The sequence below is a fragment of the Nilaparvata lugens genome, chromosome 2, assembly GCF_014356525.2.
Source record: "Nilaparvata lugens isolate BPH chromosome 2, ASM1435652v1, whole genome shotgun sequence".
Classification (NCBI taxonomy): domain Eukaryota; kingdom Metazoa; phylum Arthropoda; class Insecta; order Hemiptera; family Delphacidae; genus Nilaparvata; species Nilaparvata lugens.
In genome coordinates, this window is record NC_052505.1 from 61,833,186 (window position 1) to 61,845,780 (window position 12,595).

The 12,595-nt window shown below is 32.0% G+C and overlaps 1 protein-coding gene across 1 annotated transcript in view; it reads right to left on the bottom strand.

Annotated features, from left to right (window-relative positions):
* LOC111043740 (conserved oligomeric Golgi complex subunit 2) overlaps positions 1-12,595 on the bottom strand; it is a 68,620-nt gene that overhangs the window by 16,070 nt on the left and 39,955 nt on the right. Inside the window, exons 6-10 of the mRNA XM_039422357.1 lie at positions 9,304-9,427; positions 6,096-6,235; positions 5,340-5,510; positions 3,484-3,550; positions 2,332-2,491 (exon numbers count right to left, since the gene is read on the bottom strand). Of these exons, the coding sequence (XP_039278291.1) occupies positions 2,332-2,491; positions 3,484-3,550; positions 5,340-5,510; positions 6,096-6,235; positions 9,304-9,427 (662 nt within the window). The remainder of the gene's footprint in view (positions 1-2,331; positions 2,492-3,483; positions 3,551-5,339; positions 5,511-6,095; positions 6,236-9,303; positions 9,428-12,595) is intronic.

A 12,595-nucleotide genomic window follows, 5' to 3' on the forward strand; every position in this document is an offset into this window, starting at 1 on the left:
TCAAATTTTATGAAAATCTATTGCTGCGTTTCTCTGTAAATGCGCAACATATAAAACATTCAAGAATATAAACATTTGAAGATAAAGAGAAATGCAAAACAGTCGACTTGAATCTTAGACATCACTTCGCTCGGTCAATTAGCATTGTAGATACAATAACCCAAACAGCCATTAGTCGTTTAGACACCGATATCTCGCCGACACGACAGGACAGGAGAGAATTTACTCTGATGGACAGTATTAGAGGAGACTGTGGTTTATTACAGCGCGAGGTCTACTGTTCACAGAACTACTAGTCTAGAGAGTTTCCAACGAGTTTCCAACTTGGACAGGAGGGGCACATCCCCCTGTCCATTCATTGAATTCCCCAAATAATTATCTGTAAATATAATATTAATATAATATTAATCTGGAAAAATAATTGTATACCACTCCCCAAATTTAAGTGTGAGCAGTAAAGTAAAAGAATGAAAGAAGTAGAAAAAATTGTGAATGAAGTTAAAACTTGATGTTAAAGTTTTTTGGATAATTTCTTTGGAGTCGAACTTATAGCATCTATTTCTATCAAATGAAAAGTAGGTCTTTTCAGGGCTATTACAAAATTATAATTTTTAAAAATAATAGAATGAATAATGAAATTCCATTCTATTATTTGTTATTTAATCAAGAAGCCATAGGCCTATGAAATTTTCAAGGGAAAATTATATATAAACGAAATATAAAGAGGCCTACTGAACACAAAAACTTGAATGGAATGTTAGTTTCAAGTGGAAATTGCGTAAAATCGCACCAAATTGAAGGTATGAGATGAGATATCCCTCACACCGCCCGGTGTCACCCCTGAAGTTCAGGTCAATAATTGATTGAATTATTCAATAAAAAATTAATTGAACTCATTAGGTCAATAATTGAATAAAATCTAGCAATTGCCAGTTATAAGCACGGTATATAGAAGAAGATAGTTTCATCTAAATACCGTGGTTATAAGTACAGTAACTATATTACTCAATATAGTTACTATATTTATAGTAATATAGTTACTGTAGTTCAATTAAGGTGCATTTTCGTTTGTGCGTAAACTTCCGCAGTCGACGACGACAAGCATTGTTGACATTCATAGTGTCAAAATTTCAAGTGCGCTAGAACAGCTGTTCAAATAACTTTTCATTATTAATTTGTGTTTATTATTCAAGAATCAAAACATTTCTAATAATATCAACATATTGTCATTTGAAAGTATAAAAATGTATAAACTCAACATTCCTCATTAAAAGATAATTGAAGATAATCTTTTAGGCTATTTGGACAAATTGAAATCCACCCTATCTGAGATCCTCACTCTGTCGTGATCGACGACGGCATTTACGCACAAACGAAAACCTAGCTTTATAAGTAATTTTAAAGCAAATGCTAGGATTCGAGTCAGCTGTATAATCTTATTTGTATAGCTGGAGCCAATGACTAGTTGCTAGTCACTAAATTCTAGTTTTTATTCAATTGACCAATGACTGGTGTCCATGGGATCTCTTTGCTTTCAAGAATCTTGGGCAGAGTATATCGCTTACTTTCCGTCTCAGTTTCTGAGGGCTGACATCTGAAGACTGCAATTTCTCTTCCTCTGATTTTTCTACCATGGTTAGGGCCCCATTAAATTAAATTGAATTCATTGTTACACAAAAAATACAGATTTAAGTAGATTATGTCCATGCTTAAGCTACTTCACAAAATAATTGGAACTGCAAGGACATGTCGGTCTGTTTGTAAGACTTCACATACCTAATATTATAACATTTAATATATTATTGAATTTTCATTTACATAGATAATTATCTATGGTACAGATAAGTAGGTTCACAATTTCTAGTGTATTTTATCATACACAAAGTTATACAGTATGTAGTATAACGTAAGAGAAAGCTCATCGATCGAGCTCAACTAGGCAGTGACACTGGTTTTACTGACCCACCAGTGGGTCTGGTTTTACACCCTTTTGTAGAATGATCAAATTCCAGAGAAACACCCAACACAAAATTAGGGCCGGTAGGGCCCCACCAAACATCCCATGGTCAAACATCTAGTAGGTCGACATAGTTACAACCATTAAATAGAAATATGAGAGGAATAGATTGTAGCTGGGTTAAAATACAAGTCCATCGATATAAGATATTTGTATCTTCTGCATTATTCTATTTTGCAAATTATTTATTTTATGTGCATTTATTTGAATATGTTAGAGAAGTTGATTTTCATTAAGGAGCTTGATTAACTGTTCTTGATTAACCTTCCTACGCCTTCTTCAATAAGTTTGTAAAAAATTAGTTTTTCACTTACTTTTCAAATTTTCCTTCATCTTGTTAGATAAGGTGAAATGATTAGAGAACAGGCTGTTGACTGTTGAAAGGAATTCAGGCAACTTTCTACACAACGTCTCCAAGTCGGCGTAAAGTCTTACCAGGTTATCGATATCCTCATCAGAAGGATTCGGGAGTTTCTGTAAGAGATACAAATGAGAAAAACTTAATTCACTATAAACTAAAATTAATCAATTTTCTACCCAGAATTCTGTTGAGTGTAGTAAGGAGGTAAACATACCAAAAGTCTCTACTCCTACCCACTGTGCTACGGAGGTGGGGGGGGGGGGTGGTTCAAAGGTACATTATTTTTAGTTTCTCGCATATATCTCGAAAACTATGCGTCTTACGGACATGACTATTTATACAAAATTAAAGCTAACATGATTTCCTACAATATTTATCTCACACGTTTTTTATATATTGTATAGTTTCCGAGATATACGGTCTTGAAGGTAAGACATTTTGGAAAAAACACGTTTTCCTCCAATTTTTCACTCTTATAAGTTTTAAAAAATTGTTGGAAAAATTCCATGCTGATTATTAGCGTGTAGAGTATTAAATTCTCTAATTTCACTATTTTACGCCTTTCCCTAAAACTATGGCAGCAGCTTTAATGTTGACTGTGAAATCTTCAGTTTTACAGCAATAGACCAATATTGACAACGGAATTTGGAAGGAATGTTCTGAAGACAATGTTTGACTTTGCAGCTTAGTTGAGAATAGTTGAAAGGTGAACATATCAAAAGTCTCTATTACTACCCTTTGTGCTAAAGGGATGAGGGTGGTTTAAAGGTTACATGTCCACCGACATGACTCACCAGACAAAACGTAAGCTTGATAACCATTTCCTAAGTGGTTTCAATAGTTGCGTTGCGGTCGCCATCATGCGAATCGTAGTTATGAGCGCAAGGCAAAAGTTTAGTATTTATAATTTGAGTTTGGTTTGGCAGTTTCCAAACAAACAAAAAACTGAGAAAAAAAGTGGAAATTGATTATGGTAGAAGCAGAAAACTGACATTATCCCACATATAAAACATGCTATTGTGATGGAAAATGATACGTTGTTAGAATTCAGAAAAAATAACTTATCAAAATTTAGCATAATCACTACATTTGGAACGAATTTTACCTTATTAATGAAATGGCCACTCCATACATAATAGCGAGCTAGTACCTGCAGACTCAGCTTCCAAAACCTGTAGAATTTGATTACAATTTTATTAGAATCTTATGAAACTGAGAAACTATGTGAGAATTAAGAAGTAAAAGCTTAAAGAAAAATATATACTGTAATAAAATTTCATACCCTGTAGGCTTACAGAATTCAACTATTTTATGATTTCAGCTAACAAAATTTTATTGGAATTATGTGAAATTGATAATGGAATTTATGATATTCATTCAATTTAATTTATAGAATTCAAGTTCATTTATAAACTTGGTAAAGTTGGATTTTGAAACAGCCTTAATTACAGAATTTTGAACAAGTAGCCTACAGTAGTTATCATAAGACAGTATTAAGCTTATAAGTGCTCTTACACATTAAAATATCAGAGGCAAGAGTCAAAAACAGAAATGCATGCAATTTTTTTCTATTCAGCAGAATATGTGTTATGAATAAAATTGCAACAACAAGAAACCCTAGCATTAATGACAGGTGGGATTTTATACTGTGGTATTATTTATTTGTTATTTTGTACTTGTAATTCGTCTATATTTTTACTAAAATAGGAAGAAACAGGGATGAACAAGTAATTAGATTATTTATATAAAACGTAAATAGTCTATGAAGGGGATCAACTGTCTCTGGACCCACATATCAGATTAATATGTCAATCTGGTCAGAATTTAATTATTTGAGGTTATGTTTATCCTCTTTTAAAATATTACACTCATTTTCTCCAAACAACTCACATATAACATGGAATAATTATAAATAAAATACAGATATAAATGATGAATTTACGATTGTTTCAAAGGTTCATCAGTGAAAGGTGTCAAGTTGAACATCTTATAAGGATTTTCTGCATCTAATTATATGCATAGATTTACAAACAAGTCAGCACATCTAGACACAATCCGATTGATAATTCGACGTAATACAATATTCCGCTCAATTCATAAAAAATGTGCAGTATAATGGGGCCTTATCACATTAATAATTATTTAAAGTACAAGTTGTGGGCATTATTCTCGTAAAATTGAATAGCCCATAGAAATGAAGGTTATCAGATCTATACTAAAATAAAGGAAAGAACTGGCTTATAACACGTACGGGATAGGAAATTCACAAATGACGCATCATCAAGTTTGAACTACTGGACTGATTAACTTGAAATTTTGCATATAGATTCTTAATTTATCGAGGATGGTTATATGCTTAATTTAAATTCTTCAAGATTTCATTAGGTCAAGTTTTCAGTTTGTCAAGTAATTAGACCCTTGCGGAACACGGGTTAGCTGCTAGTTAGGTAATAAAATATAATAAAGGTGACTGTAAATTATTAGTATGAGTAAGATGATGATTGTAGTATGAGTATTATGTTAAGACTTATGCTTCCCGCAGCCATCATATTGGCGTTACCAGATTGTGTAAAAAAGGAACAATTTAATCCAGAATCATTTTTGACAACAATCGGACATCGTGGGTGAAGAAACTCTACATACAGATTTATGGAAATTGGTAATTTGAGAATGAAGCTATTTCAAAAAATCTGGCAACACTAAGGCTAGGCGCACACCAGTTAGTCAAGATAAGTCAAGACTTGATCAGACACGTTCAGTCACATAGTTGCTTATGAAAACATGCCTAATTGCAATGACCAATCAGTGTGAGTTGCGTCATAAGCAACAATGTGAAGTATTGTGACTAAACGTGTCTTGTCTTGACTAACTGGTGTGCGCCTAGCCTTTCATTTGATCGACTCAAAACTCAGCTTTTTTCATTTATAGTATAGAGTCAATGAATAAATAAATATTCATTACCTATGAGCCAGCTGAGGAATGAACACTTTTTCGGCCCAGCACTGTTGCAAACACTCCCACGCCGTTTCTGTCACAGTCAACTGGAAGCAACTGTCTTTGTTTTTTGGCTTTCTCAAGTCACTTTCATTCTCATCGATAACATACTCCAGTTTCCCCGCTATTTCTTGGAATCTGTCAAATCAAACATATGGAATATATAAGTTTCATTGATTTTTAGAGTATTCAGTTCACCTATGCCCATAAGTTTTATTAATTTGTAGCCTGTTAAAACTTATCACATAAGTTACATTAATTTTTTGAGTATTCAGTTAACATTCTTTCTAATAATAATTCACCATTTGAGAAAGGTGATACATACAAATATTTATCTTTAAATTTCATTGGATAATTAAATTTTAAATCCTCAATGCATGGGGAAAATGATGTAACAAAACCGTTTTGAATTAAGTTATAGCAGAGAATAGCTGTATACTGTATAGATTGTTTATCTATACATAGATACCTACAGATTGTAGGTACAATGCAGAATTGCTTGAAGTCTTCTTATCTTAGAGAGGAGTGAATCTCAATACGATCAAGTACTTTGATTAAAATCTATAACTGAGTGTATGTAATCTATAAACCCAGAGTGAGGCGAATAAAAGTGTAAAACAAATATAGAATGAATAAAAATTCAAAAAAATTAACAAATAACATTCTGATCTGAAAATTTAGAAAAAAAAACAATAATATTGATGTAATCTAAAAAATGTTCACCTTATTTGGAAGTAGACAGGCAAATTCCATCGATGCATAAAACTGGAATAACTTGCATGATTTTTCAATAAATGCACTGTTTCAGGATTTGAACAGCATTCTTCCAGCTTGGATAGGAACTTCAATGATTCAGTGTATCTCTGTGAATTAAAATTGAAAGGAAAAAAACAAAGGTTAGAGTAATTCATACTGCTTGAATATTGTATTACTGATTTCAAAAGACAAAATTAAAAATAATTTGTTCTTATAGTAGCCGGAGGTCAGTTCGTGATAATCTTTTTGTAGATTGATGAAAATGTACATACTCATACTGTGAAAAAATCACAAATAATAGTGAATGATCCTAATTATTGAATATGGGCGTTTGAATATGGATCTTCACTGTACAGAGACAAAGAGGAATGTCATTAATTAGGATGGTTTATCTTGAGAATCATTCAAGTTGAACATTGAATATCTTAGAAGAAATCTTCACATTGATTGGATGAAGAACAACATACTGACTCAACTGTTGATTCTCTGTTGACTCTCTCTCTCTTTTTCTTCCAAATTTTGAAAAGCTAATAATGATGATAATAAAAATATTATCATATAAGATTTTACTTCCCACCTTTGAGCAAAAGGTTTTTGGGAACTTGTTAGTGGTGATATTTTTCAAAGCTATCGAGTTATTGAAATTAAATTAAGAATCAATATAGATTGAGTTAGATGGTTTTAGTTCTTCTTATATTTATTTCAATGTGCATTAAAACATAATATTGAAGTTTTCCTAGGCTTAGGATTAGTAGGTGAACTTATGTTTGAAACAGATAGCCGATACTATTTGTCAACAACAATGATTAAAAACATATTAATAAAAGATTTTAATACATAATAATTTATTCAGAATAGAAAATGAAACTTGAAAAATATAAATAAAACAACGGAATTAATTTCTTTGTATTATGTTGAGTTCGTCTCTAGTAGAAATAGGTTAAAAATGGAAACCAGATCCAGAAAGTTGTGTATATGTAGTGTTGAATTTGAAAATCTGTTGGCAGAAAATGCCATCTCAATCTTGGATTTTTTGAATAGTTTTTGAAATGTTAATAATGGAATATAGTGAGGTCCACGTTATAAAGGCAGTAATTGATTAACATTGGTTTTTATATCCTAAGCAGATAGCGTTATCCTTTTCTAGTTCCTCTTCAGCTGGTAAAAACGTTACCAGATTGTTTTTGAACAATGTAGAATATAATTAATTAACAGAATATTTAATCTCAATTGTGAAAATGTATTATTCAATCATTGAAAATAAATTTTCTTGACGAATAAATTTATAATTGATTATTATTTTTAACAAGAATGAGCAGTTAATATTACAGTTGTAATAGAACAGTTTATATCAGATATATTGGTATCAGCTATCTTCTATGGAAGGCAGGGAATCGGCATTCTTTTCTTCATCTTTCTCTACTACCATTATAACGTGAACCTCACCATAGTATAGTGCAATCTATTGGAATTCAACACAGATCGAATCGGTGTTATAAGATTCTATTGTTTATTATACTTTAACCTACACAGGGTTTCTTAAAAAACTCAAAATTCAAAATCTCTCTGTGGGTATTTTTGTGCTCTACAATCTGAGTTCAGGCTCTATCTCATATAGATTTCCAGATACCCCTGACAACAATTCTCCTTGTATTGTGAAAAATCTGTATGAGATAGAGTCTGATATCAGATTGTAGAGCAAAAAAATACCCCCAGAGAGATTTTGATTATACATCTGAATGGTAACAATCGAAAGTTATTGTTGATCAAAAACTAAAATTCATGAAAATTGATTATTTTTTCTTTAAATTTCACTCATTTTTGATAAATCATGACTCAGTTCACATTGAAGATAGAGAGTTCCAAATGATCTCATTCTATTCAAAATTTCATAATCTAAAAAAGAGGTACTATATAATATATTGCAAGCACCAATGTATATAGTGACTGGACTACAACAAGAGCAAGCAAGACCAAGAGGGTTATGTAACATTAATTATTGTTTGAAATAATCTAAAATAGCTTACAAATGACATGCCAAGCAGACGGAGACTGATGCATTGTTGTGGCAGACTTTAGCCGCATGCCTTGACATGCACTGCAACTAACCTCCAGAGGTGACCTACCCCTAAAGCTGCCATATCTCAGTTAAAATTGGTCTAATCTTAAAAAATCAGGCACCAATCGATAGATAATTAAATTTATTAAAAAAGATATTCTTGTATTTTTTGTAAAACAAATGTTTTCTGTGTAATAGTGAGATATTGAGTGGGTATTATATTGTAGTTGTTTTTGTGTGTATCTCATATTCTGTTGCAGGTTTATTGAACTAAATGAATTTTGATTTTTATCTTATGATGAACCCTGCGTTTTTAATGTGGGAATTGACTATGTCTTGTTTGAATTAGCTAACTTGTTACTTAGTTGTCGAAATTAAAGCAATTTTTGTGCATTTTTAAAATACAGTTTAAATTTCATGTCGAAAAAGCTACTGTATTTGGGAATTGTACGAGCGTTGACCTTTTTGCAGCTTTGGCTTTTCCACTGGAAGATATGCTCAACGCTCGTAGAGAGGGAATAATTTCCAGTGAAAGGCGACAGTTGGAATTTGGAATTGAGACGTATATTCTTTTCTTAATTCTATTCTAGAGAAATTTTTTATTTTGAATTCCTAAAAATAACTAATATTGAGTAATTTTTTGAAAATTGAATAACTATCTCAAAATTGATATTTTATTTTTTTTGAGATATCTTTTTTATTTTATAGACAATACCGTGAAAATTGCACTCTCAAAATTCCAAGGATATATATATTTGTAACTTTTGTGATTTTTAGTAATTTTTTGAAAATTGAATAACTATCTCAAAATTGATATTTTATTTTTTTTTTGAGATATCTTTTTTATTTTATAGACAATACCGTGAAAATTGCACTCTTAAAATTCCAAGGATATATATATTTGTAACCAAATTTGAAATGATCTGCCCAGAAAATTTCAACTTTGGGCGTTAAAATCTCAAAAAGTTATAATGTAAAATTTACAAGATAGTGAGAATGTAAGATGTCATGCCACCCGATATGCCATCTATTTTTTGACGTTTCTGGGCATCATAATCTGTTGAATAAGCATTATTGATTATGATAAAAATATGATTTGAAAAAATGCAATGTTACCTGGAAAAAGAGTTCTGGATTACCAGGAGCAAAGATGGACGTTAGATTCATTTCAAGACGCTCCTCAACCTCGGGCCAACAGCTCTTCACAATAAATTGAAATCCTTTTATTGGTGGTGACGATCTGCAACAATAGAACATGGTCTTTTGAAAATACGCTCAGAGGCACGTTTGAGGCACTCAGAGGCAAGTGATAATAATGATAGTTGGTCAAGAGTTAACAACAAAAACATTGTCGTATTGCGCTAATACCTGTTTTCCACTATTCAGGTTAAAGCAGATATTATAATAGAGTGTTTGTTTAGCAGCGGGTTCAAACGGGTGTCATTCATATTGTCTGGTGTTTCAAAAGTATTTAAAGCAAGTATTTCAACTTTTCGTTGTGTTAGTTATCTAAAGTTATCGAAAAATTTTGAAAAATATTATTAATTTTCTATTTAAATTTCAATACCTTACCTCCCAACAATTTCCTTTTTCCATTAAACAATAACTGAACAGAACCTTTTAGCTTATAGGTTCATCTAGTTTTATAAACTAGACAATATTTCAGAACTGGCAGATCTGAGGAACTCCCGTTCAAACTCACTTAGCACCAAAAGTTTTTAACCAGGTCACTCCTGTCTTATCGGATGGGCACGTTCAATTGTCGGTCCCGGCTGAAGTATGACAGTAGTAAGGCCCTTTGACGACTTGAATTTCAAATTTAGGCGAGTTGGGAGCTCCCCGCCAACAAGAAGCCACACGATTTTTTTTTTTTTTTACTGTGGCAGATCATCGGTAGCATGTAATTATTACTGTAGATACGTGCTGTCCTGTACTTGAATTGGCCTTCCTGCTGGGTGCTGGCTCGTCCAGTCGACTGGCAAGAGGAGAATACAACTTTACAGGTTGGTTCCTTACTACTCACTCTTTCATTGGCATCAAGAGCTGTCCTTTCAGCAGAAGCAGTTGGTAGCAGTTCAACAATTTGATGTCATGCTCTAGTTTCTATGGTTAGATCCACTTCAACTGTTAGCATTGTTTGAATGGGAATAATTTATGCTTATGAGGAGTACTTAAAATGAATCCAACAATAGAAGAATTTGTTTTCATGTTGTAATCATCTGGTGGGAATGAGAAAAAGACTATAGTGGACGTTCCGGTTTTTTGAAAATAAAAACAAAATTATTATTTAGAGTTATGGGTCTGAAAAATAAAAAATGTTCAATTAACTATTATCTTACTTTACGTTGAAAAATGTCCCTTGGCCTGATCCTCAAGATTCGATTAAACCACTCCCGATTTAAATAAAAAAAAATATATAAAAAAAACTTCTGCCAGCTGATGAATCAAAACACCAGCTTTCCCTACAAGATTCAAAATCCTGAAAATACAATTATGTAGGTTTAAACTACCCGAACTGTGACAACCTATAATAATTGAATTCTCAAAGACAGAATCCTTCAGGTAACCAATGCCTTGACTCAACAACCAACTTCACAAACGGTTCAAAGAATACGTGCCTTGAAAGAGAAATTCCGAATCTATTTATGTAAAAACACATGCAGCCTTGATTCACAGACCAAAAGTCGACTCACTCTTGTTTGTATAGCATGGAGCTAAAAATCATAATATTGCCTTTACGAAACGTGATAAAACACACGTTTCATCTTTGTACATTGGAGATCTTCTCGCTTTATCAATCACATTTGAAGGGGTTATAACACAAGGGGTCTAAGTGACATATTGTTAGTTTCAAGAAAATTGAGCCTAAAGTTTACTTACATTAATTAATTCTTCATTCATGAAATGAAAATAGAAATTATATTCACCTATTCCTATAACTATTCAGTATACTTTTACCAAATCAAACGTACAGTTTGTAATATTACATTTTTCTTCTCACATTGGAATCGAATCTTCAATTCGAGATCTATGGAACTTTATAGTAAATGTCAGAGTTATCAATAGACGGATAAACTTTTTGACGGAGAATTTATTATCGTAAATGTTTGTTGCATTGTTCCATGATGTCACCGAGGCAGGGTTAACAAATTACTGGATAAAGGTTTATTTAAATCGAGATATATATAAAAATTTAAAATAACATTTTCAAAATAAAGTTTTATTGAGAACAGATGTAGAATGTGAATTCTAAACTTATAAGTTATAATTTTTTGATGACGTGTCTGTGGAGATCGATATTGAACAGGGCGTTGTTTTCGTGACTGGCAACTTATGTTTTTTTTCCTGTTCTGCCTTCTTCTGAAAAATGGCTTGCTACAAGTGTTGTCGTGGAGTTTTTCTCTAAATCATTTTCGTTTATTAATGTTTTAAATTGAGTTTTATATAAATTTTTGTGCAAAATTCGCTATTAGTGTAGTAAAGCCAATAGCCACTGTGTTTCAACTGTAAACTAGATAAGTATTTTAGTTCGTAGTTACTTGAAATAATTAGGCTTGTAAGTTATTGTTCTTTGTATATTTCTGTGTTTTGCCAAAATTTCATCTGAAGATTATAAGTTAATTTGCTCTGAAAACTGGATTTCTCATTCATAGGCAATAGATCCATTCACAGTTTATCAAGAATCTATTTTATTGGAGCCGACAACTGTCCTTGGTTTGATAGGTGTTAAATGCTATTCCAACCGTTTAAGGAAAAATTGGTAGCACGGCAAATGTTACCCCTGTGGTGGGACAGAATTACAAAATAAATATGTCCCAAATGGTACACTATGAAATCCCTGGTTATAAAAATTATTAGTGGATAGATATCTTGATAGGTTGTGGATGGTTTGTTGCTGAGTGGGAGGTCGGTTCAAGAGAGATCAAGTTTTAATGAATCAGTGCATATTACAAAATGGCAAACATTAAAAATGATCTGAATCTTATAGCATTCTTAACACAAAAGTTTGATGAGCAAAATGCTAAATTTGATAAGCAAAATGCTAAGTTAGACCAAATGTTTAAAAATCAAAATGCTAGGTTTGATGATATGAAGCAAGAATGTACTAGCATTAGACTAGAGCAGGTTAGTATAAACCTTCTATTGAAAAATGCACATGAAACATTGAAAGATGAAAACAAATTGAAGCAGGATGATAGTAGTGTTAAGTTACAAGATCAACTCATTCAAGTTTCTGACAATGTAGGCCTAGTTACTGTTGTTGAAAAAGTCAACCATAGTGAGACAGTAGAATTGAGTAAAGAAGTAGGTAGGGAGTTGTCTTCATTGAAAGTCAACTATCAAGAAAGTACTATTGCTACATTGAAGGTTAGGAAAACAGTAAACAAATCGAATGTTTCTATGGATC